General features: G+C 38.3%; 1 protein-coding gene across 1 annotated transcript in view; it reads left to right on the forward strand.

Annotated features, from left to right (window-relative positions):
- glra3 (glycine receptor, alpha 3) overlaps positions 1-24742 on the forward strand; it is a gene marked incomplete at its 5' end in the record, with an annotated part of 63376 nt that overhangs the window by 23678 nt on the left and 14956 nt on the right. Inside the window, 3 exons of the mRNA XM_036573498.1 lie at positions 3415-3638; positions 6603-6685; positions 12400-12537. Of these exons, the coding sequence (XP_036429391.1) occupies positions 3415-3638; positions 6603-6685; positions 12400-12537 (445 nt within the window). The remainder of the gene's footprint in view (positions 1-3414; positions 3639-6602; positions 6686-12399; positions 12538-24742) is intronic.

Consider the following 24742-nt stretch of genomic DNA (forward strand, 5'->3'; position numbering starts at 1 on the left):
TCCCTTTCATCAGGTTCTGATATGACTGACATATGATTGGCCAACGTTACACTTGTCCTTATTGCTAAACAGCAGAGGATTTCCATGACCTGTTGTTATATTAGAAAGTCTCTGGTAGCACTGCCAAGGCAGTGGTGGATCAGAGCAGCAGTAGCACCAACCCCAGTTTGCACCTCCTACAACAGTATATTGAGAATTTGGAGACATAACAGCACAGTTGAATAATGAAGAATAAATGCAAAATACTGTTGATGATTTAAACTAATGATGTATATTAATTTGGGAGAGCCAAATTATATTTGGGGGGGGGCCTAAAACAGGCCTAGTGATGCCCTTGGTGTTAATGCAGTTTGTATGCTAAACAGAATTCCTAATGAACACTCTAGTTTGCTTCAGTGCCCTAGAATTCCATTTTTCAATTGGCCAATAAGAGAACAATTATCGACGTACACAATATTGCCCTAAAATTTAAATACAGCCACAGCCAAGATCTCTTTTTATTGGTGGTGAACCATGACTATTAGAGCTAGGCCATCAGTTCAGGCCATAAAGGTCAAAACTCGACTATGATCATGTTAATTTCTGCTAGCAGCCCTGTGAGTTTTCTAATAGTATGTTAGTACTAAGCTAACGCTGGTGCCCAAGAACATTTTTTAGCCATTTAAAGCTTGTAAAATACATTCCGCACATTTTACTTTGCATGGTTCAGTTTTACACTGAGTGCGTTTACATGCATTTAATAATTCAATAACTGCAGAAAATCAGATTTTGTCAGTAATCCAATTAACCTGTTAACACGCACTTGAGTAATCAGATAATGGGTCTACATGAGTCAACCAGCCAATAAACTCACAGAAGAAGACATGACGTAAACGTAATGTAAAATTTAAACGTTATGCCGTGGCTGTTTTTTTAAAGCGTCGTGCTACTTTTCCTGAAAATATGAACAAACATCATCTTTAAGACGAAGAAAAGTCAAATCCTTTATTTTGTCAAGCATGTAGTTGGTTTCAGCATCGCTCCAAAAGTGTTTTTCTTACATCTTGCGACAAAGCTGATTGCTTATTTCAGTTTTTAGTCTGTATTCACACATGCGCAGACTGAGAAATCCAAAAGAAATCCAAGTAAGAGTTTACATGCGCCAAGAAATATGATTACTGAGCTAAAATCCAGCTCTCTTTATTAGATTTCTTAATAGGATTTCTAGACCTTACTCCAATCTAAGAAATCAGAGTATGCTGTTTACATGACCATTTGAATAATCAGATAACTGCAGAAATCCGATTATGATCAGATTATTAAGTGCATGTAAACACACTCAGTGACTCAGCAAGGAGCCTTTGCATAGAGCTGTCACTGCTGTTTTCCATTTGTTCTGGTTGAAACCTGGTTAGTCTCAGACATATGCTCATATTCACAGTGAGTGACATGTCTAGGACTTCAAGAAGAACTAAAGTGGTATTTTATGATCTCATTAATTGGAAATCAAAACATGATTGGTTGATTCCACTGTCAATTTCACAGTAAATTACTGATTAATAATGTTGGTAGTTGCTCTAATGCCTTTTGTTCAGCTCCTGAAGGCTTAGCTTAACCAAATCTGAAAGATAGTCTGTCTTATCCACCCAAGAAACCATGGAGAAAAAAAATTCTGATTGGACAGTCTCTTGGGTATTTAGCCCTTATGTTTCCAACCACAGCTTAGCAATAAAATGTAGTTTAATTATAACAAGCATTATTCCATTTATTAAAAAATACTTAAAATTACAGATGTTTTTAGTTCCTAAAAATCATTAGGCCTTCCCTGAAGGTGCCTCACTGCTCTTTATCATTAGTGTCTTATTATGTCAAAATTGTCATGCAGTTAATTGTTAAATTTTCATTATAACCTTATAATGAACAATTTTGATTTATATACAAGCTTTACAATGTTTAATATTTTGTTCTTCTTTTGACTTTTACATCATTTAGATTTGCATCATGTAGGCTACAGCTATAATGTAAAAAGAGAGTTAATAAAGGCAAACATTATGTATATAATAATGAATGTGATATAATCTGACACAGAGTCAAATATTCTCAAAGCATTTCCAAGTAGAACATTACATGTCTCTACTCTACACAAACAACATCTACATTTAGCAGACATTTTCCCCCTCAAGATACTTACATTTACCAACTGCAGGGTCAGTCCATGTTGAGCAAGGAGGGGTTAAGTGCCTCGCTCAAGAGCATGATGGCAGTAGCCAAAAGCTGGTCTCAACCTCATGACCTCCTGAATCACAGCCAAGTTTTCTGACCGCTGGGCCGCAACATGCAAGCATATATCCGTAATGCATATAATATGATCTGACAGTGCTTCATGTGTTGTGTAGTGCAACCTTGTCTCTGTAGGTCCTTTACATTTTAGATTTTGAAAACAGCTTTGTTACATGTTTTACCATATTTTCTGGTCAGATTATGTATGCTAAGCCAGGATTAATTAGAGTAGATAGTAAAATGAGTGGATTTTTCTTAAATCATGGATTGGATTGGAAACTAATGCAATACCGGTTTGTGTAATATGTCTCAGACTCTCAATGACCTTAAATCACTCATCATTATTAGCAAGATAAACAATTGTGACCTGCAGTAACCTCTGGTTCTGTTTAGATCCATGAGTTATATATAGAACCATTTCATGCTTAAATGGCAATGACATCATTCTTCAGACTGATGGAGAATGTGTTATATACACCCTTAAAAAGATGGCTCTGCAGGAGTTCTTTGGTAAAGATAATGGTTCTAAGAACCATAAATACTTACGGAACCATTTGCATGCTTAAATAGTTAGAATTGTTCTGTGCAGCACCAAAGACAGTTATTTTGTTGTTACAAGCTTGACATTTTTTTGTGCTATCTAAAACCATTTTCAAAAAGATTCTATATAGAACCATATACAACACTTTTTCTGCCAATCTGGAGAACTATTTCACCATGCAAAGAACTATTTAAGCTTGAAATGGTTCTAAATACAACTTATGGTTCTAAATAGAACAGCTGCCTTTACTAAAGAACCCTTGAGAAACTATATTTTTTAGAAGTGTATGTTTAAAGATCCTTGACTTATCATTTGACTGTATAATACTTGGCAACAAAGAACCTTGACTTATATTTTAATCAGAGAGAATCGGATTCAGGATTTGGTAATGTTTGCCCTAAACAAAGAAATATGTCAGTTCAAATGTAAAACCTGGACTATATTGCTATAAATCTCCAGCATGATAGCACTGAGCTCAGTAATGCCTGTAGGTAGGTCCATAAATCAGCCATTTAAGCCTAATTTAGAAGGTGCCGAGGAACTGCTCTCTCCTCCGTTGTGTGTTCGGTGGTTCTTTTTTTTTGACTGACATTAAGCTCTGCTCTTCCTCACAGGATTACAGAGTCAACATCTTCCTCCGGCAGCAGTGGAATGACCCACGGTTAGCCTACAGCGAATATCCGGATGATTCCCTAGACCTCGACCCTTCTATGTTGGATTCCATCTGGAAGCCTGATCTGTTCTTCGCAAACGAGAAGGGGGCGCACTTCCATGAAGTCACCACAGACAACAAGCTACTGAGAATATTCAAGAATGGCAACGTCCTTTACTCTATAAGGTGAATCTTGGCTGTGTCTGCCTAGACAACAAAAAGAAAAAATTCTGACTCGGATTTCCATGGTTTTTCATGATTTTAACTGTTTTGTTTCCAGCCAAAACTTAACAATGACTTGAGTGTTACTACAATACTTGCAGTTGAAACACAAGATAAAAATGAACTGAACATTAGAGACGTGTTGTTTAGTTCTCAGAACCCCCAGTGCATTCATTAGGCCTTCCAATGAAGGCACGAAGGATTCCCCACTGATAACAATGGATCATTACATTGCAAACTGATCACGGTGATTAATGTTCATATCTCTGCTGTGCATATGTCCACAATGGTAAATGTGAGGCAAACAGCAAGAGAGATATAGCAGCTGTATAAGAAGCCTAATGACATTTACTGGCCTTTTGTAGCTTCTGCCATCTGTAAATGTTAGGCATTTCAGTCACATTGATTAACATAATAAACATGTAGGAAATAAATATCAACTATATAGACTGTATTGATGCAAAACTGTGAAGTAGAATTACTATGCAACAATGGATCCTTTTCACACTTCCCTATTCAATACAGCGGACATTGTCATAGTACGAGAAATATTACAGCATTAACAAACGGAAATGTAGAGGAGTCACATTTTTACATCCTCATAAAGGTATTTACCTATTTTTTCCAGACAAAATGTTGTTTGTTTTGTGGAACAGTTATCATTTCCAGACAGGAGCAAGCTTGACAAGATCTACATCAGTGGTCTCCAACTGTGCTCCTGGAGATCCTGCTGGTTTCACCTCTAGCTCAAATATAATGCACCTCCTTCCAGCTATTCAAGGACTTCTGAAGGCAGTAATTAGATGGATCAGGTGCTGTCTATCAGGGTTGGAGCTGAAGCCTGTAGGAGGGTTTCCAGGAGCACTGGTCTATATTAAAAGTAGACAACTGACAACTGTTGTTTCAGCGCTGGATGGAAGGGCAGTGCAGATTTAAAGAAGATTAAAAGCTGTCAACACGAGAGAAAAAGTCAAATTATCTATAAATAAAATTAAAACTGGCATTGTTACCAAACAGTTAATGTTATCACACATTATTATGTTGGTTAGCTTACATAGAAACACTGATTACAACCTGGCCATTTATAACACTGGACACAGTACAAAACAATATTAACATTAGACAGAGGCAATGTACAAATGTAAAATAAAGACAGTGAGGTACCTTTCAACTGTCACTCTCAACCTGCACAACACTGACTGTATTCTAGGAACAGCTACTGTAAGCTGACCTCTTTGGGGAACTTGTCTTGAGATCCTCGCCTCAAAAGGGAATTCTTGAAGGCGTTCTTGTAGACCTTGTCAAGGTTTCTATTCTGGGAAAATGAAAACTGCTTCACAAAACAAACTTTCATGGAAAAATTAGCTAAATATCCTTGATGAGGACATAAAAATGAGCCACCTTACATTCTTGTTCGTTAAGCTAAAACTGCTGTAGTGTTTTCCATACTATGCTAATTTCTGCTTTGTCGTATTCCAAAGTGGGAAAATGATCTTTCCATCATGTTATCGGCACAGTTTTGGTGTCTAGTACAATACTGAGACCCAGGTCCAGATCATCAAGATCTTGGCCCTTGGGGCTATATCTCACTACGATGGCAGCATGCTAACTGCTGTGTTGGGCATGTCATTACCATAACTGCATATTTTTCCTAATAGTGAAAAAACAATAACAATTTTACTTACATGATAACAAGTGTGTACATCTGCTCATCATTAGCACAGCACTTAGATAACAAATTAAAATTGGACAGCTAAAATGTACATAATAAAGACAAAAAAAGCATCAAGCTTAAAAACTCAACCGTTAAGCATAAGATAAACCATACTGCCTTTTTTTTCATTTATATCTTACCTCTGATGACTGACTAACATTTTATATCTGGCTTTGAAATGCTGTCTTCTACTTTTATCATGTCCCGGTTTTACAGATCCCCCCATCTTTTGAAAATCTAGAGGAAGCTAGCTCACCGCTAAAAACCTGAAAGCTTGACTGATGTAGTGGTGGCCAATGTAATGCCTGCTTATGCAGTGATTGGAGGAGAAAATTAAGTGAAGGAAAGGCATGGAGTGCATCAGGAGTATGATTGGCTGTAAAGTTGAAAATAATGTAGTTTTTTCACTGTGCCGCTAGTAAAGTTCCTACCATGAATCAAAACAGCTGTTTAGATTTGGTCATAATTGTTCTTCAGGGCCCCCTAGTGGGTCGGGCTTCTGGGCATGCACCTATAAAACCCATGGGATGATCCGGTCCTGCTAAGACCATCAGTCAGTATCCATACTTACATCCCCAGTGTATACAGATCTCAGAGAAGGAGAGTGTGATGGTGTGCGTGAGGTGGTGGTCAGGGTGGGGAGAGTTAATGGAGCTAATATGCAGATGTTAAGATTATACACAGGCCTATGAAAAAGGATGATAGAGAGCTGTGCAGATTGAAGATGATGGAGGATTCACTTCGAATGGAGTACGCATGGTGGACCGCGGAGGATGGGGTAGGGGAAAGAGAGGAGACAGACAGAGAGAGAGAGAGAGAGCATAATTAAGACATGGCCGATCTGCAGCTGTCAGACTCTACATTACTGGCCCTTGCTCAGGAAATGCACAGCTCAAAGTAGCTCTGAGCAGCTCACTCCCAGCGCCTCGCTTTGATGCAAACAAGGCTTTACAGCAGCACTTTATACCCACTGTGACGAATTCACAGGACGCACATTGGATTTAAATAAATTTCTATTCACAGTGTGGACTGACACTGATACAGCATGTCTGCATGTGGTGAACCGGAAGATAGCATAATGTATGCAAGGAAAATGAATAAATCAAGCTGTTCAGCGTTGAAAATATCAAAAATATGGATATGTATGGTTGATATGGTTGATATATTGTATTAGCATTTTTTGTATTCAGTATTCTTATTTCCGCTGTTTACAGATTGACCCTGACGCTTTCATGTCCAATGGATCTGAAGAACTTCCCCATGGATGTTCAGACATGTATTATGCAGCTGGAGAGCTGTGAGTAACAGCATTTGATTCTCTCTCTCTCTCTCTCTCTCTCTCTCTCTCTCTCCATCTTCAGGGCAAGCTTATTGCATAACACTGCAGACTCATCGTCTAACACTTGTTTTTCTTTTTTTTTGTTTTTTTTCCCCCTCATGTGTCATCGCTTTTCTGCAGCCTCTAGCTGTGATGAGGTCACCTGCAGACTTGATGAGAGGTTTCAAAGCCATTAGGGTTCACCTACCTGTGTGGGGTTAAATTAAGCTACTGTGGGCTTCTTGTTTTCTTGTGCCTGATTCATCTGGCTAATCCACTCACAACCAACAGGAGATCTCATACTGTCTTTAACTTCCATGTTGCTAGCCTTCATCTTTTAACCTCATTGCTCTGTTGGAGAATGTTAATGCATCAGTAGCTCATGTCTGATGCTGCACATTCACTCCACATTGTAGAAGCTATCAGTGTGGCGCTTTTGCAGTGATAAATGTCTGGATGTAATGGTTATTTTCTTATTGGTGGCGCTGGGGGGGAGGTGGGGGTAGAACAGGGCTTGCATACATGCAAATAAAATTTGCATTAGCTACTCAGCTAGTTACTGGAGTCTCTGAAAAGTGATATTTCTAGAAATTGCAAACAACACAACGTTACAGTTTTCATTCTGGAACAAAAGGGGTGAACAAGCATTCAACCCACCACTTTTCAGACTACTGGGGTGATGCCCCACCATTTTTAGATGGATTTAAGGCCACTTAATTAAGAAAAAAAAATCACTCCCCCTACCCTCATAGACCACTCACTATAAGCACAAATTAAGACCACTATAAGCACAAGTACACCAGTTGGTTAACCTCTGGCAGATAACCTTCTTTATTCACAGGCACTGCTCTGTCAGTTGCTGACTTATCTTGCTGTATTTGCATTGTTCATGAACGTTTTGGTATGAGGCATGTCAAGTGGAGGGACACACACACACACACAAAGGTAGGGGCAGAGGGAGATTAAATGCCTTGCCCAGGGGCAAATCCCAGTCAGTCCTAGGAACTGCATTTACAACCTTCCCAAACACTCCTGTTGATTGCTGGCTTATTTCTCATTTTGATTGAAGTGTAACAAAAGCTTTGCATTGCTTTGTCTAAGTTTTAAAAAAGTATAAAATAAATATTAAAATTGGGCTTTAACCAAGTAAGAACTACAGAAAATACACAATCAAAATGCTGTAAAATGCTTTTTTTGACAAAATTGTTGGTACATTTTTGGCTTCTCTGCAAAATATAACTTAGTGACAACAGATTTCTATAGACTGCCATATTTTTGGCCATGACAAAAGCAATCTAAGTTAGTTTTAGTTAGTCAGTCAGTGGCCAAGTTATCAGTTATGTTTTGTCAGTCATTACCATACTTTTCAGCCAATTTTATTTAATTTTTTATTTATTTTTTCATTTTTAAAACAAATATATTTTGCCCCACCATATTTGGCGATGTGGCACCACCCCTGTGGTCATGTTACATTATCCTCACTTGGAGGAGTGAAGTATTTTAAACATTGTGTCCTCATAACTGATGATTTCTCAATAATACGAAGTTTTCTACAATAGTGAAGAACTTCCAGCTGAAGAAAAACTCAAGCACAAGTAAATCAACTTTACTCAGTGTTGCCCTCCAAGGGTTGTACTAAACCTCTTAGAAGTTACAACCTTCATTGTTTTTGTAGATCATACATAATGTGTCTGAATGAACATGTTTTCTACTTCCTTTCATTATTTACATTTTAGCTTTATATTCAGGAGAAGAAATTGCTTCTTGGATTACTTACACCACTGCATATACTGTAACTTAATAATATTCCATGTTCACTTTAATCCTAATGGAGTATTTGAGTCTTAAAACAGCTTCCAAATAAACTCATAGCCGAACATGTAGCCACATAATTAACTTTGACTTGAAAATGAACTCAAAGTGACGGCACTGCGTGCCCCATTCTAGAGAGCAGTAACTGCAGGGCCTTGGGGTGAATAGTTAACTGCACTGTCTTATTTAAATCCCTGTAGATTTTAGGCTGGAGCGTCACTCGGCCACTCTGCAGCGTAAGTGCTCTCTCTCTGCTTAAACATTAGTGAACGCTGTGGCCGAAGTGTCCAGTAAGCCATGCCAGGCACTTGTTCCTACACAGGGCCCACAGCACCATGTGGCAATAATTCATACAGTTTCTCTCAGGACCATGGCTATATGTAGTGGTTCCTGCTTTTAGCAGAAGCCCCCCTGTCAGTGGAAATCTGTCTCTATCTCTGCATATTTCACCACATCCTCATTCGCAGCCCCAGGAAATGCTGGTATGGTTGCCTGATAGGAATGTAAAGCAAAAGCACCAAACCTTTGCTGCTAATCCTCGCTGAAGTGCATCCACAGGATGGGGACAGTATACATTACATAATAAAACTGAACAGCTATTTTTGTCTTGTTTAGATTCTCACTCAAACAAATGTAGTAGTAAATGAATTGTTAAGATGTCACTTTTGAAGTTAAATTAAGAGCTTAGTAAAAGATCACACATCCTCTCTTATCTTGGATGTAGTTTGGTGTCTGATGTTTGCTTCTTTAGTTTTGTACTGGAGCTTCAGAGCTGATGTAGCTAGTAATGGAGGCTTATACCCCACCAGGTAGCAACACACTTGCTATAAACCATGTTGAGTTGTTAAGTAATCTCAAACAGCCTTGCTAAAATTAGAACATCCTTCCTTTATTACAAGCTGTTACCTATTAAAATGTATTAAAGTAGATAGCATAGCTAAAAACATTAGCAGCCGCCTGAATTTTGTCAATTTTTATAAATGATCCTGCAAAACAATACAGCTTGACCGCATTGGTTGACCAGCATAGAATACGTTTTTGTTTGAGTTTGATGGCTTAGCTGGTTTACCAACATGACCAGCTCAAACAGCAAAGAGTATGTCTTGTCTAGTCCAGCTCGATGTCCATCTTGACAATCTTAGACACAAAAATCCAGCTAATCACCACCAAAGACCACAGTCTATAAATGGACCATTGTACCATATTGGTTCAAAGTCAGAGATGTGCTGTGCTTCTTTTGAATAACTTTTTGAAGGAGGCACAGCACATGGACGCTAATCAGAACAGAACACATTTACATGTGTCAGTATCAAATACACAGCAGCCAAAACAGCCTGTTTAATTCTAAGGGACAAAGAGAGGTTAGAAAATGGTCGTGTAAAATGAATTCTGACCATTTTTGGTCAGACACACAACACTATGAGTGCCCATGTTTGTTCTGTCAGCCAGTCAAGTGAAACATAACATTAGCACCTTATTTTTCTAAACAGGATAAAGAAATCATGCTAAGTAAATATGTAGCATTTGATGGCAATAAGCAAAGCTGTCATCCCTGCCACTATGTTAGTGCTTATTTCTTTATATTATTGATATCAGTGTAGGGTGATTTGTTTCCTCCACTGAAAGGTGATATTTTTCACATGATTGACATTTTAAAATTGACCAAAAAAAAAAGAAAAGAAAAAACTGGCCAAAAAAAACTGATCAGAAACTCGGCCTTGATTGGTGCAAGAGCTGCTTATCATCCAATATTCTGGGCAGATTAAGTGTGAATGTTGTGATGATGATATAGCCTGATAAAAAGAGATCCAGCATCATGAGGCAGGAATCCATGGTTCGAATGAACTAAGTTTAAGGCTATACTTTGTAAGATTTAAAGAAGTAGCAACTCTGAATCAGAAGATTAAAAAACACACTAAAATATTGTTTTCATGCAGTGAGTCACCCGGTAAGGCCTGACATAATCATTAAAAAGTCAGAGGCTCTGGGTTGGGAGTTTTTGTATACCAAATCCCCCGTACTTACATAGTGTAGCTTTAAAGTTAGCCAGCCAAGCAGGATACCCTGCTGTATGAGATGCAGGTTATCCACTCAGATGTTTATGTTTACAAACATTCTGATTTGGTCTATTCCATTAACACTCTGGGGTCTAAGGGCATTTTCTTGATTTTTGCATGTCTTAAATTTTTCTTAAAAGCATGATACCCCTATGTTTCATATCGAAATTCTCCGCTATCTTTGTTGCTACTTTACAAAACCACTGCAGCAACTTCAGCAGCTGTAAACTCTTTGCATGTCATTTCACATGTATCTCCAATGTCGACTGAACGAAGAATGAAGGTTTTCTGATGTAATGTGTAAATCCTTAATGATTTCCTGAGTATCCATTGGTCAGTCACGGACAATCTTGTGATAAGATGGAATGGAAAGGGCGACTGTATAGGTTCAGGAAATGTTTCAATTGTATTGCTGCACTGTATTACCGCAAAGATAGAGAAACACATATAGAAACATCAATATTGATGCACAGATGACTTTGTGGACCCCAGAGGATTAAATTGGGAAGACATGTAGGTTTTCAACCTACTTTTGAATCACATTCCAACATGTGAATGGTGAAACAAATTATGGTTTATCCATATTCTTGTAATCTTGAGGAGATGGATGAAAATTCCTATTTGAGTAAGTGGCTGAAGTGAAGGCGATGTCCACCTCTCTGCCTGCCCAGCCAACCTTAGCCTCAACCCCCACATCAGTGGGCAGAAAGCTAAATAAAGAAAGCCAAGATTCCTACTAATTACATCTGCTATAATTTATTTAAACATTTTTTACACACCATCTCTTTTCCACTGCAGTTAGCCCTGGGGATATTTTCACTGGCACAGTTTTAATGCTTTGAGAGATAATTTGTCTTCATTTGTGGGCCTTGCACTGTTTTACTATGAATGGCGGTTGGCGAAGGCTTGTGGTGTGCCTATTACAAAGCTCAGACAATGTGAGGATGTGATTCTTACAAAGTTTTAGGAGAATAAGGCAGTGAAAGAGAGTAACAGCTAAGACAATTTAACATTAGGTACATTTAGTCGTTTTCCTAAAACGACAACTATACACGATCCATGCGGTCAATTTTGGAGCAATATGAAAAGGTCCTGTCTTAGAAATGAGCAGAAAGCAGGCAGAAAAGCTGAAATACAACTACTGACTCATAAAGCCTCTGCATTGAGTCATGTGTTTTTTTCGGCTGATGACTTATTGGAGTAGTCTCCAAATGCTCACAGAAAGTGTGCACTGTCATGTCTTCTGGGTTATACTACTGCATTATGGGAAACCTTTGGTCTGAGGCAAAGCATGCACTTACTCCTCTTTTTTTACTAGCAGAGTTGATTATATAATGCCTCTGTTGAAGTCTATATGAAACAAGTAAGTTAGATGCAGTCATCTCTGGTGATACGAAAAGCATATTGTAATTTTATACTAATTATTTGTTGTAACTCATAGCTGATTGGAACAAATCGAGCAAACTGGAACAAATTCAGTTTGATTAATAGTCCTTATGAATGCAGCTTTCTTTTGTGGAATAACATAAAATGTAACTCACTATATAATTAAATGTGTAATTATGCAATATCAGTTAAATAGTATAGCAAAACAAATGTAGTAACTCTCGGCTTCTAAAGGTTAAAAATTAATCCAGGTTAAATCTGGTGTCCTTGAGCAGAGAAAACACAAAAATGTTCAGTGATGTGTTCTTCCAGAATGGCTTTTGGCACCTAAGCTGCTGGCATGTTTTCAGTAAAATTGTACCTGCGACAAACATCCTCTGACAATACAACAGAAACATGTGTTCTGTAACACTACTACTTTGTCTCTTGTCTCTGCAGTTGGCTACACAATGAACGATCTGATCTTTGAGTGGCAAGAAAATGGTCCTGTGCAGGTGGCCGACGGACTGACCCTTCCACAGTTTATCCTGAAGGATGAGTCTGACCTCAGATACTGCACCAAGCACTACAACACAGGTATGAGTCTAATCTCACATATTGCAACAAACTTTACAACACAGGAATGAGCCTAATCTCAGATACTGCACCAAGTACTGGAACACAGGTATGAGTCTAATCTCAGGTACTGTATCAAACACTATAAAACAGGAATGAGTCTAATCTCAGATACTGCATCAAACACTACAACACAGATTTGAGTCTGATCTCAGGTACTGTATCAAACACTACAATTCAAGTATGAATCTAATCTCATAAACTGCACCAAGTACCACACAACGTATTTGAATCTAATCTCAGACACTGAATTAAACACTACAATTCAAGTATGAATCTAATCTCAAATATTGCATCAGACATTACAAAACAGGAAGTCTAATCTTATATGATGCGCCAAGTACTACACAGGTATGAGTCTAATCTCAGATACTGAATCAAGCACTACAACACAGGTATGAGTCTAATCTCAGATACTGTATCAAACACTACAACACAGATTTGAGTCTAATCTCAGGTACTGTATCAAACACTACAAAACAGGACTTAGTCTAATCTCATAGACTGCACCAGGCACCACACCACGCATTTGAATCTAATCTCAGACATGGAATTAAACACTACAATCCAAGTCTAATCTCAAATATTGCATCAAACATTACAAAACAGGAATGAGTCTAACCTTATATTCTGCGCCAAGTTCTACACAGGTATGAGTCTAATCTCAGATATTGCATCAAGCACTACAAGACAGGTATGAGTCTAATCTCAAATACTGCACCATCTAATCTGAGGGACATCAAGAATGTCCTTTTTGTCTTTAGGTTTGCTTAAATATGTTTTTATAATGCCTGATGCACATTTCATAAATGGTCTGCTTAGCTTCCCCTAGCAGATAATTGCTGTGCAGATTTAAAGGAACATTTGCCTGCTCAGTCTGTGTAATTATTCAGACTTCCTGTGATAAAACTGCAATTAAACAGCCCTCCTTACATTTTACATGCTAGATGTTCACATGACCTTAAAAAATGCGAAATGCAGATTTCCAGTTTGAGAGCTTATAAATAATAAGATGTATCTCCATAAATAATAGGGTATATCTCTGAGTGCATTCAGCATTTCTTAGCATTTGCATTCCTCAGCGCATGGATGTGCCTGAGGACTTTTGGCGCTCGTGGTTTTCCCTTTAACCGCTGGCTGTTAGTGGACTTTGTGCAGCTGTATGGATCTTTGGCGGCCACTGAAGCTATCTAGAGTGTGAATGAGTGGTGCATTATGTACAGCACGTGCATTTTTCATAAGCTGTCATGTCCATGTTAGCACAGCTGTGCAAGCAGCATAATCACATTCAGTAATCAGGGCAGTGCAGGGCTCTGTTTTTAGAGGACGGCTTTGTGTATTTATGAGAGAGTGAAGGTGTTCTTGTTATGGCAGAATGAGAAATAATATTCGCCGCGAACAGCGACTAGCCTTCCCATCATCTGGGTAATTGCAAAACCTTGTTTTCCAAGCTCACTGCCTTTTGGCTATGCATACATTGCTGAGTAGCGTTCCTTTGTGGACGCCTGGCCTCGTCGCTGGCACATAAACATCATCAGTGCAGTGTGATTTAGCTCAGGAGTTTGGACAGGTTAAATGGATCCAGTGCCCTTACTTGTTAAAAAAATCCAAATGAAGTTGCTTAAGAATCATCTCAGGGATGAGCAGCACAGCCAGAGAGTTTCCTAACAAGCTCTAATGAAGGCATTCATTTCACATAGACTCTTTTATTATTGAATAGGCTTCTGCACTACTGAATAACCTTGATGCATACTTAAAGGTGTAAGTCTCTGAAACATTGACAATGTCCTGTTTTTTTCCTCCCTCTTTCCAAAGTGCAAGGTCTCAGGGAGCTAAATTACAAAACTTTTGAAAGAACAAAAAGAAGAAGTCATGCTGAGACTTCCTGATTAAAATATGCAACAAAAAGAAAATCTTACTCTGAACTTCCACTCACTGGCCACTCACTGAGCTCCACCTACCTTACAGATCCACTATATAGAAGAACAATTACAGACTGTACTCCATTTGTTGCTGCACAAATTTATTAGCCCCCTCAACCCAATTCATCATTGGTCAATTTCTGACCACAGAACCATTGTTGACCAGATATTATTTGGAATTTGTGCCATTCTCAGACCCCTAGGCTCAGATATGATCTTTCTAACTTGAAGGTATGTGATTCAAATCTGTCATTAATGTGAATGAACCTGCGTCCTAAAACGACCCATATGTGCACATCCTAATCATTAACGTCATGTGAATGAACCATGTGCATTGTGAACAACAAACAAGCTTACCAGCAGAACAAGTCTTTGCTCTGACAGTAATTAGCTCTGAACATCTCTTAGGTGTTCATTATTAGAGTGACATGAAGGCAAAAAAGGGTCAGATGCATTGCTTTCACACTGTTTACTGGCACTAACTTCGGGTTAGCTATCGCTGCAAAGTTAACACTGAAAGACAGCACACACACCGTGACACATGAATTCTGATCTGAGTGTTCTCATTAAGGTCGCATGGCCACAGATTGGATATGTGTGCAATCTAAGACCACATATGACAGAAGTGTATCAGATCGCATTTGAAAAGATCAGATTTGTGCGTCCACACTGTTCTGACAACATCAGAATTGTGTCACATTAAGGCAAAAATCGTATTTGGACCTCTTGAGCCCTTTCAGCTCTTGAATTGCCCTATTATGTTTGGCTAAATTCACATTAAAAGTCTCACTGCTAAGTGCAGATTTTTTGCTCAAATGCAATCTTTATAACTTGACAGTTTACATTTGTGTAGATAAGCAAGTCAGTAAAATAATAATCTGTCATCAGTGTGAACAAACCTGTAATGAAGGTTGCATGGCCACGAATCAGATATGTATCTGATCTAGGACCACATATGAAAGTGTCTCAGATTTGATTTGAAAGGATCAGATCTGTCCTCAGAGCTATGAAAAAAATTTAACTGTGTTACATTAAGGCAAAAAAATCAGATTTGTGCCACTTTAGCCTGGTAACGTGAACGTAGCAGGAAATGTGCTAGATTAAAGCATTTACTGCTTGAAATGAATGGAAATTTTTAAGGTATATTTCAATGCAAAAATGCACCAGGAACAGGTATATTAGATTTTTATTTAAAAAACAAACAAACAAACAAATAAAAACCAGAATGTGCCCTAGTTAAACTTGCCCATTTTCACCTCTGCATAATATAATTTATTTTTATGGGGAATCTGCAACTCTCTAAGGTGAAAACACAGAGGAAGAGTGACATGTGCCTCAGGGTCAAACTCTGCACACTTCATAAACACACACACACACATACACACACACATTGATTCAGATATCCTGACAGGCAAGATGTCTCCTGGTGGCTGTGTTGGAGGTCTCTGTGTGCCCCTAAAGGGAGCTAGCTGTCACTCAGCAGATTCCCCAGACTCCTCACAAACATCGCCTGCTGTAATTGAATTGATATCTATGTGCTTGATATTGATCATTGGCAGAAATACTGTTTCAAATAAGTGGATGGGAAATTACAAGGTGACCAGCTAATTTATATCTGCAGTTGTGAATGGAAATAATATAGACCACCTCATTATATAGGCCAGCTGTTTATCATCTGTATTCAGCTGTAGGCACTGCTTAAGGACATACACCTACTCATATACTTATCCACAACACCTTGCAGCTTTATCAACATACATAAGTTCTTCCAGTATTTATCTCATCCATGTCTAGTCAGAAAGTCACTTCAGCACTGGAGAAAACTGCAGTTCAGCAAAAAATAAAAAAATATATTTTTTTTTCTCTGCCCTAGATGCAGTCAATCAACCGAGAAGAAAGTAAAGACAAATTTCAGGCATCAAGATGGTTGCTGCTGTTTTTAGCTATGCTATATACTTTTGCCCATTTTATTTCCAACAATATGTCACACAGTGTCAGAAGCCACAAAAGCATGTCTATTAGAGGTTACTTCACAATTCCATATGATTTAGCTATGCAATTAGCACGATACTAACCTAGCCATTAGGTTTCATAAGTTTTTAGTTCCTGTACAGAAACTTAAGAAGCAAACTTTATACACCAAACTTCTCAGCTAATATTTACCAAAATATGGATGGCACTGGCAGGCCCAAAGTTTTATTACACACTTCTATAACCTAAGAATAGTTCAACCAGTTTGCATTGAAGTCCCTGTAGTTACTGAATAAGAAGCCTTAGTATGTGATAAGCCTGAGATTTTAAGGGTTTAAAGAAACACATACAACAGGCAGGATATTCACAAGCTTTTTCATGAGCCTGAATCTTGAGGAGACAATTTTAGTTTAGTCACGTTATTAGCTGCAAGCACTGCATTGTACATAAGTAAACTGCTACAAACTAAATGAGTGCTTCACTTTAGAAAAACCTTCAGTTTTAAGAACAGAACTGAAGTGCTACATGCTACAACTGCATGTTTAAAGGAAAGAGGCAAAACAATTTAAAACAGTTAGTATAGCAAGTATGTTAGCTAGCTAGTGTAATAGCTAATCCAACTGAAATATTAGTACATTTTAAAGGAAGGTGATCTGTAACTTGCTAAAACTTCAGCGATATTAGCTGATAACTTTAGCTAAATTGGCTATTGTGCTAGTTAGCATATGTGCTATACAAACTACATGCTAGACAACTGTTTCAAGTTATTTTGCCTGTTTTCTTTAAACACTGCATTTACTGTGTGAAGTGTTCTGTCATGTCCATCAGACAGGTTATTCTATAATGAAAGGCTTGTTATTTAAATCCGTAAAGAACCTGATGCCGCTGTGAGCTGCGAGAGCAGCATTGCAGTATTGACTGCACATGACCGTAGCAAAACTGACAGGCAACACATGTAAGGTTGGAGAAAAATATTTATTACTGCATTAATGTTGGCAGTGAATCAATTTTGTTTGCATTTCTTTCTCACATTGAAATTTTAGAAGTCTTTACACAGTTAAGGGTGCAACTCAAGTCCCAATCTTTGACGACAGGTTTTCCATCATGAAGAAGAACCATTTTTTGCAAGAAGAAACATTTTTGCATTTAAATGGTGCTTTGAGTTGCCACAGTAGTATATATAACCCTTGTTAGAGAAAAAAAAAAAAAACCTTGAAAAACACTTTTTTCTCAGGGGTGCATATTTAAAATGTGGCTAAAACTGCACACAGCCTCAGAAAACACACCATACGCCTATTTGCCTGGATCCTATCTGTATGCCCAGTTATCACAGAATACTGTGAATTCTAACCACTGGCCTCATGGTAGTGATGTTTAGCATTTTTATTTCTTTAAATTGTCTTTTATCTTTGCAAATGGTTTAATTTTAAGTTTTGTAACTATTTTTGCAAATGCCTTTCTGAGGTACTAGATCTCAGGATGTCATAAGCTTTATAATTTAAGGCTATTATTTTTCTAGGTTTGTGTGAAGCACTTTCAATTGCTGTGTATGAAAGGTGCTATACAAATAAACTTGCTTTATCGTGCCTTTTGACCATCAGCATCGGATGGTCGGGCTAGTTCTATAGGGCCTCAACCCGTGGTGAACAACGTGTTCTTTCCAAGGAGCCATCCCAGCTGGTCCTCTGGCCTCGAGCAGCCCTTAAACCCTTTACGGACCCACTGAAGTGACTAATGGGGAGAAGAGAATATATAAAAGCATGTGTTTGTGTGGATGAGGATGTGTATGTAGATTCTGCTACTACCTCATAGAAAACACAAGAAATGATCATGGATATTCTGCCCTGAGACCATTTATAATAGCTTTCAAATCAGTATTTGGCCTAAAATATACATATTTTTAAGAAACATCACAATACAGTCATTAGCAGCAGTCCTCATTTTTGCTGCACTGAATCACAGATCACTCTTTATGTTGTTCTTGTAAGCTATCTGATGTTTTTTATCTAGCAAGCTAATGTTGCAGACTGTCAATCAACGACCGTCCACTGTTTGAATTCGAGTGAGAGAAGCTAGCTGTTGTGCCATTGGTAGGCCTGTGTGCTGATATTAAAGCCAAGGTGCTAGACTAGAGCTGTCTTTATGCGCATCAACTAATTAATGTTATAGAAAGGTAGAAGATGTGATGAGAAAATAAATGTGGTGCAAGCAAATTTTATTTATATAGCGTTTTTTACAACAAGTGTTGTCACAAAGCAGCTTTACAGGAAAGCTGCTTTGTGACAACACAGGGTGCTCGGCTCCTCTAAAGCTTTGATCTTAGAATCGCCCCTGATTTTACCATCATCAACTTACATATAAAAACTCCGACATGTGTAGAGTTACTCTTTATTTTGAATAGTCAATAAAATGGCAGTATCTGTGCTGTAGACATTGCTTCCTCTTGTTCCTGTCACCATCACTATAAAGAAATCTGATTCTGTAAATGTTTCTTCAGTGAACCATTTCACATCAAACCACTCAGTGATATTGCTTGCATCTCAACCATTTAAATATGCAGATATTTGAAAAAAAATCTGTGCAATTTTCCTTTAAATCACACAAATTGTGTTTGGTGTGTAAAGGCTTTAACCTTAAATGGCCAGAGCCTGTCAAAGGGGTAAAAGTTTTATTACACACTTCTATAACCTAAGAATAGCTCAACCAGTTTGCATTGAAGTTCCTATAGTTACTGAATAATAAGCCTTAGTATGTAATAATCCTTTGAATTTAAAACAGGCATCGTACTTCCAATGGAAGTGACATTTTCAAGCAAAACAACACCTTTTGGCCAAAGTGTAGCAGTGGCTTGAGTTTGAGCAGTACAGTGCCCACTAAACAGAACTCCAGATCACAGCCTCATTTGTTCTGAGACCTCTTAACTGTGACTGGTCCACTGTGTGGGCTTCTAGTGGTGCTCAGATGTACAACAAGTTCTGTTAAAGTATACTTACGAACGCGCTTTGGCAGTTGTTCAATTGAAGTTGAGGCTCTTGAAAATGGTTGTAGCTAATTTCAAATGAGTTGCAGAATGCTTTACACCCCTTGCTTTCTCTCTGATTTTTAAAGTATCCTGCATGGTCTATCTACATGGCCTATCTAGTCCTCTTTTACTATGCTCACGGCCGAAATAAATATGTGACATGGATGCTAACAGCTGCCAGCCAGACCCAGAGAGTGAAGCAGCACAGAGTGTGGTGTTTGTGAACTGTAATGGTATTACAGCATCTTTACACAGCTTGAGGAGTGCTGAGATAAGAGCTGTAGTGTTAATTTAGCACTGCTCTATCTGGGACAGCTGGGTGAAAATATGTCAATCTAATCAGAGCCACCAAAAAAGATGATTTCTCTCACAGAGGTTGTAAATTAGATTCATCCTGCACCACAAGGGCCTTTCTTCAAGTTTCTATAGCACGCAAGTGGTTCCATCATTAACACTTAGGCCTCTGCTTTACTCTCTGTGGTGTATTAAGGGCAGGCTGAAGAGCATTTACTGCTGTATTTTGTGACATTTTATCTTTTTTATTATTAGTTGCTAAGTTACTGTCTAAAGTGCTCTAAAATTAGCTCAAAGATGTTTGCTGGCTGAGACTGTCACTGTTTCTTCACCAAACGACCAAATGTTTCATAACATTGTTGACTTGTCCAAATGTGCTACAGCTCAAGGACATTGCAGTTCAGGAGAGCAGAGGATAGAAAGAGACACAGCTGTGGCATGCGGCATGTGAGGACAGGGTCCTTCAGAATATTTGAAATACTATAATAGAATTTAAATATAAGAGCATTTCAAGGTACCTGATGTCACTGTGTAAATATATTCAGAGAAAATAAAGCACATACAAATACAGGTTCATATCAAATTTCAGAAAAGACCCTATGGTGCTAACAAGTATAAAAACAAGATGGAAAAGTATTAAAAAGAAAAATTTAGCCACAAGTGGCAATATGCAGGGTCCAGGCACTATTTCGTAAGTAGGCCTCAATATTGGAGTTATTTTAATAGCACCCCTTTTTAATGTGTGCTCGCCAGTCTTTGCAGGCTGATTCAACGCGTTGCATTGAGTAAGTTTAAATAAGCTTTGATTGTGTAGCTTTTCTTGCATACTATAGTGTTTCAACTGCACCAAAATTTTAACGCTGTCCTCGACTTCCCTAGGGTACATGCTTTTGAAGTTTCTTAACAATCACATTACATTCATAGTAATGGAAGCTCCACCCATATTTTTCGATGGTGCTTGGACACTACACAATGGAAATTCCACCATTTCAGTCTTTTAGGGGTTTGTGTAGACCAATTGTAGAAAATAAAAAAATATTCTGCTGAAAGCTGAAGGCAGGGTTAATTGTAAGACTGAGGGGCTGGTCACTCTGTTTAACCCCTCAAATCCCAGGCTTATTACATACCAAGGCTTATTATTTAGTAACTACAGGGACTTCATTGCAAACTGGCTGTTCTTAGGTTATAGAAGTGTTTAAGAAATCTTTAGGCCCAAAATAATACCTGACTACCTAATTACATAAAAATATATTCATTAAAATCTGGGCATAAAAGCGTTCAAAAGATGGGGATATAGACTGTGTTCATTCGGGGGTTGGTTGTAATTTCATGTTAAATCTAACCTGGCTGTGTACAGTACTGTACTTTAGCCTGGCTGGCTCTCACTGTGTTATGCACATGCTTTAAAACACTGCTATACAACAGCCACCAGGTGATTTTACCATGTGAATACAAGAATATGACCAAAAGCACATTTTACTTTAATCTATTTAACTATGTAAAACCTCCATGTAAAATTTTACCCAACATTAGTTTCTGCCGTGTTCTTTCTTACATCACTTTCTGCAACAGATGTTGTCCAAAAGTAGCTTTCCTTAAATATGAGTTCAGCCCCCTGATGCAGCAATTCCAAACCCTTGTCCTGGAGAACCCCCTGCCATGCACATTTTGGTGTTTACTCTGCTCCCAACAAACCTGATCCAACTAATCAGCTTAACTTGAAGTAGGTGTGCTGGGAGCAGGAAAACACTAAAATATGCAGAGCAGGGGAAAGAACCGGACCACGATTGGGAAACACTGCCCTCATATACAGACAGAGACAGTGTCAGGAAAAACTCCCTAGGAGCATGAAGAAGAACCACTAAGAGGAATCAAAACTCAACAGGAGAAACTCCTTAAGAGCATGAGGAAGAACTGCAGGCAGGCTATACTCCAGGATGAAGTTTGGGAACCACTGTCTTAATGAACAGAGGGAAACATTGCCATGAATAACACCAGTGGAGGATGAGGAAGAACCACTGAGGGGAACCAAGACTCAAAAGGAGAAACTCCCTAAGAATATAATGAAAAGCCACTGAAAGGAACCAAATCACAAAAAGAAAAACTTTCTAAGAGCATGAGCATGAAGGACCAAAGGATTGGTTCAGAGGTTAGGGAAGTGAGAAGAGAAGAGAATGTTTTGTTGACTTTTCTGGTTTGATTTCTGTGCTTGAAGTCCTTGGGAAATGTGGTCAAGAGTTTTTATGAAAATTTGATATTACTAAAATTTAATATATGAGCCACACATACAGGCTAGAATATCCTCTCCTACTTTCAACTGGATTAGTTTGGCTTGGATAATCAAATGGACCAGTTAGCTAAAACAGTTTGAGTACTACATTAAAGTGCTTCAGTCACTCTCTGTTGTATTAAAGCACCCTCATACATTAGCCTTTCAGTACAATAGACCAGAGCGTGTCTGCTTGATTGAAATCCACTTAACATCCAGGCTGCTCTGTACCATTTATCCTAGACTGGAATCAATAACTCGATGCTTGACGCAAAACATTTTTGGTGTCAGTGATGTGTATAGGTATTCTGTCAATCAGGTGGAGTGGATGACCTCAAACACACTGTCGTATATTGATGAACTGAATCCTGATATGGAGCATTCGCATTATAAAGGAGCTGTTCGTTTGTTTAACCCTCAGAAGTCGAGACTTATCTCTTTTGTTTTGCTATGCTATAGCAATTACTCAAATATATAGGTAGTTACATACAGGGCCAGAGTGGGAATCATTTTCAGAATGAGAGTTACGTGACACAGATCAGCAAAAGAAAAGAAGACAGTAATCACTTATTTTATTTCCAGAAATTGCTAATACCTATCTAGCATAGAGAAAGGCATTACTTCAGTTAGTAATATACTTTTTCCTAACACAATTTTTAGACGCAAAGCACCTCATGGGCCTGGCTGGTAGCTCGCTCGCTCGCTCACTCACTCACTCGCTCACTCGCTCGCTCGCTCGCTCACTCACTCACTCACTCACTCACCCACCCACCCACCCACCCACAAACAACAAGATTATCCACAAGGGGGAGCTACTAGCATTCTAGGGAGAATTCCCATTGGCCGCCGATAATGAGAAAGAGAAAAATATATGGTAATTTCTTCAGTAGTGCTGTATAAAAATGAACGGAGACTACCCAGGACAAACAGTGCGTACCAGACGAATACTGGAGTGCACATATCTAGACATGTTAGTGACCTACTGCATTCTCAGTGTGTGGCAATTGGCCAATCACGCAAATGCCACCACCCTAGAAAAAAGCGTAATTATGATGACAAGGAAAGATAAATCCTAAAGGGTAGCTATAGGGAGAGAAGGAGAAAAGCTTCAAAAAATGCAAGGGGTGTTTGTGTGTGTATGTGTGTGTGTGTGTGTGTGTGTGTGTGTGTGTGTGTGAAATAAAAAACATAAAGTTACTGAAGGTTTTAAAGAACGTTATTATATAATATCAGAACGAGGAACCTCAGGGCAAAAGCACAGAAGGGATAAGATTGCCACTTTATTTAGCAATCTGAATGTAGTTCCTAGTCAATTATTTCAATTAGTATTCATTTTAACACTTTTTTAAAAAACATACAATAATATCATTTACAAGAATGAATTTATGTAAGGAAAAGTTTCACTTTCTCACATTAATCTACCCCAACCTACATAAGTCAGCTGGGATATGGTAATATCCACTGGCAAAAAAGGCAAATGGGATACTAAATACTGGTGCTTTGCATCAATGACACTTTTGTATCCTTGTTTCCAGCTTATTAGAAATTATTGCTTACTTTTATTTCCTGTAGTGAAACAACCAAGCTGACCAGTTAGTGACATAATGAAACTGGACAAAGTGTTTGTCTTGAATGACTTTCAATGAGCTACAGAATTAATGCTACCTAACTGAATTTAAAAATAATTGAAAAAAATCTAATTTAAATATTTTTAGAAAAGATCTCCTCTTCTACTTACAAACACATTTGTGGTGTGAATTAAAGTTTAGATTCTGCACTTTCAATAGAAATATTCCACTTGTTTCCATGAGCTATGAGTGAGAAATAATTCATTTCACATTGTACTATACTTTGTAATAACAGTGTGAACCGTGATCAATGTTGGAGTAGATACTTAAAATAAGCAGTCCACTCTAAATTATTAAATTATTACTTCTCTCAAACTGTACTGGGATTACTCTACTTACTACTTCCTGGAACAAATAATTTCTTTACTTTACATCTATGCTACTCTCTAAAACACAAACAAGTCTGTAATAACTAGAGAGTAAAATTCCATTGTTGTTTTTGGTATCTTAATTAAAAACATATAGCCAGTTTTGTCTCTTTCTGTGAATAACACTCAATTTAATCAGATTAAGGCTTTTTACACCCCTTCACTCACCCACTGACACATTCATGTAGCACTTTCTCTCATTATGAGCTGAATCAGAATTACTCATGTGTCCTCCAGAAAATTATATATGCTACAGCATGTATGTTTGTGCCACAGACTTCCCCTAATGTCCTTTCACACTTCCCATAGGCTTGTGTCGACCTCATCAGTCATGAAGCCCTGCTGTGGGGTCTCCCTGGCCACAGACTCAGGGGCCACCCAGCAGTGACCATTCTGAAAATCTCACATTCTCGCACTTCTCGCTGCTTTCCCTCTGGTTCTGTCTCCTCTCTGTCTCTGCTCTGCCCTGTCACGTGGTCTCATAGCTTCTCACGTCTGCTTGAAGGGGTTATGTCTTTGTTATCAAGCCCCTTGTCATGCATATGTCTATGGGTGGGAGAGTAGTGTGGAAAGGAGGAGACTGCTGGACCAACATGATCTATGCATGCTCCTGTTGCTAGGCAGGTCAAGCATTACAGAGCACTGGCAAAAATCTCATTCAACTCAAAGAAAAATTGTAGTACAGAATGGTT

This window comes from Colossoma macropomum, unplaced genomic scaffold (assembly GCF_904425465.1).
Source record: "Colossoma macropomum unplaced genomic scaffold, Colossoma_macropomum, whole genome shotgun sequence".
In the NCBI taxonomy this organism is placed as follows: Eukaryota; Metazoa; Chordata; class Actinopteri; order Characiformes; family Serrasalmidae; genus Colossoma; species Colossoma macropomum.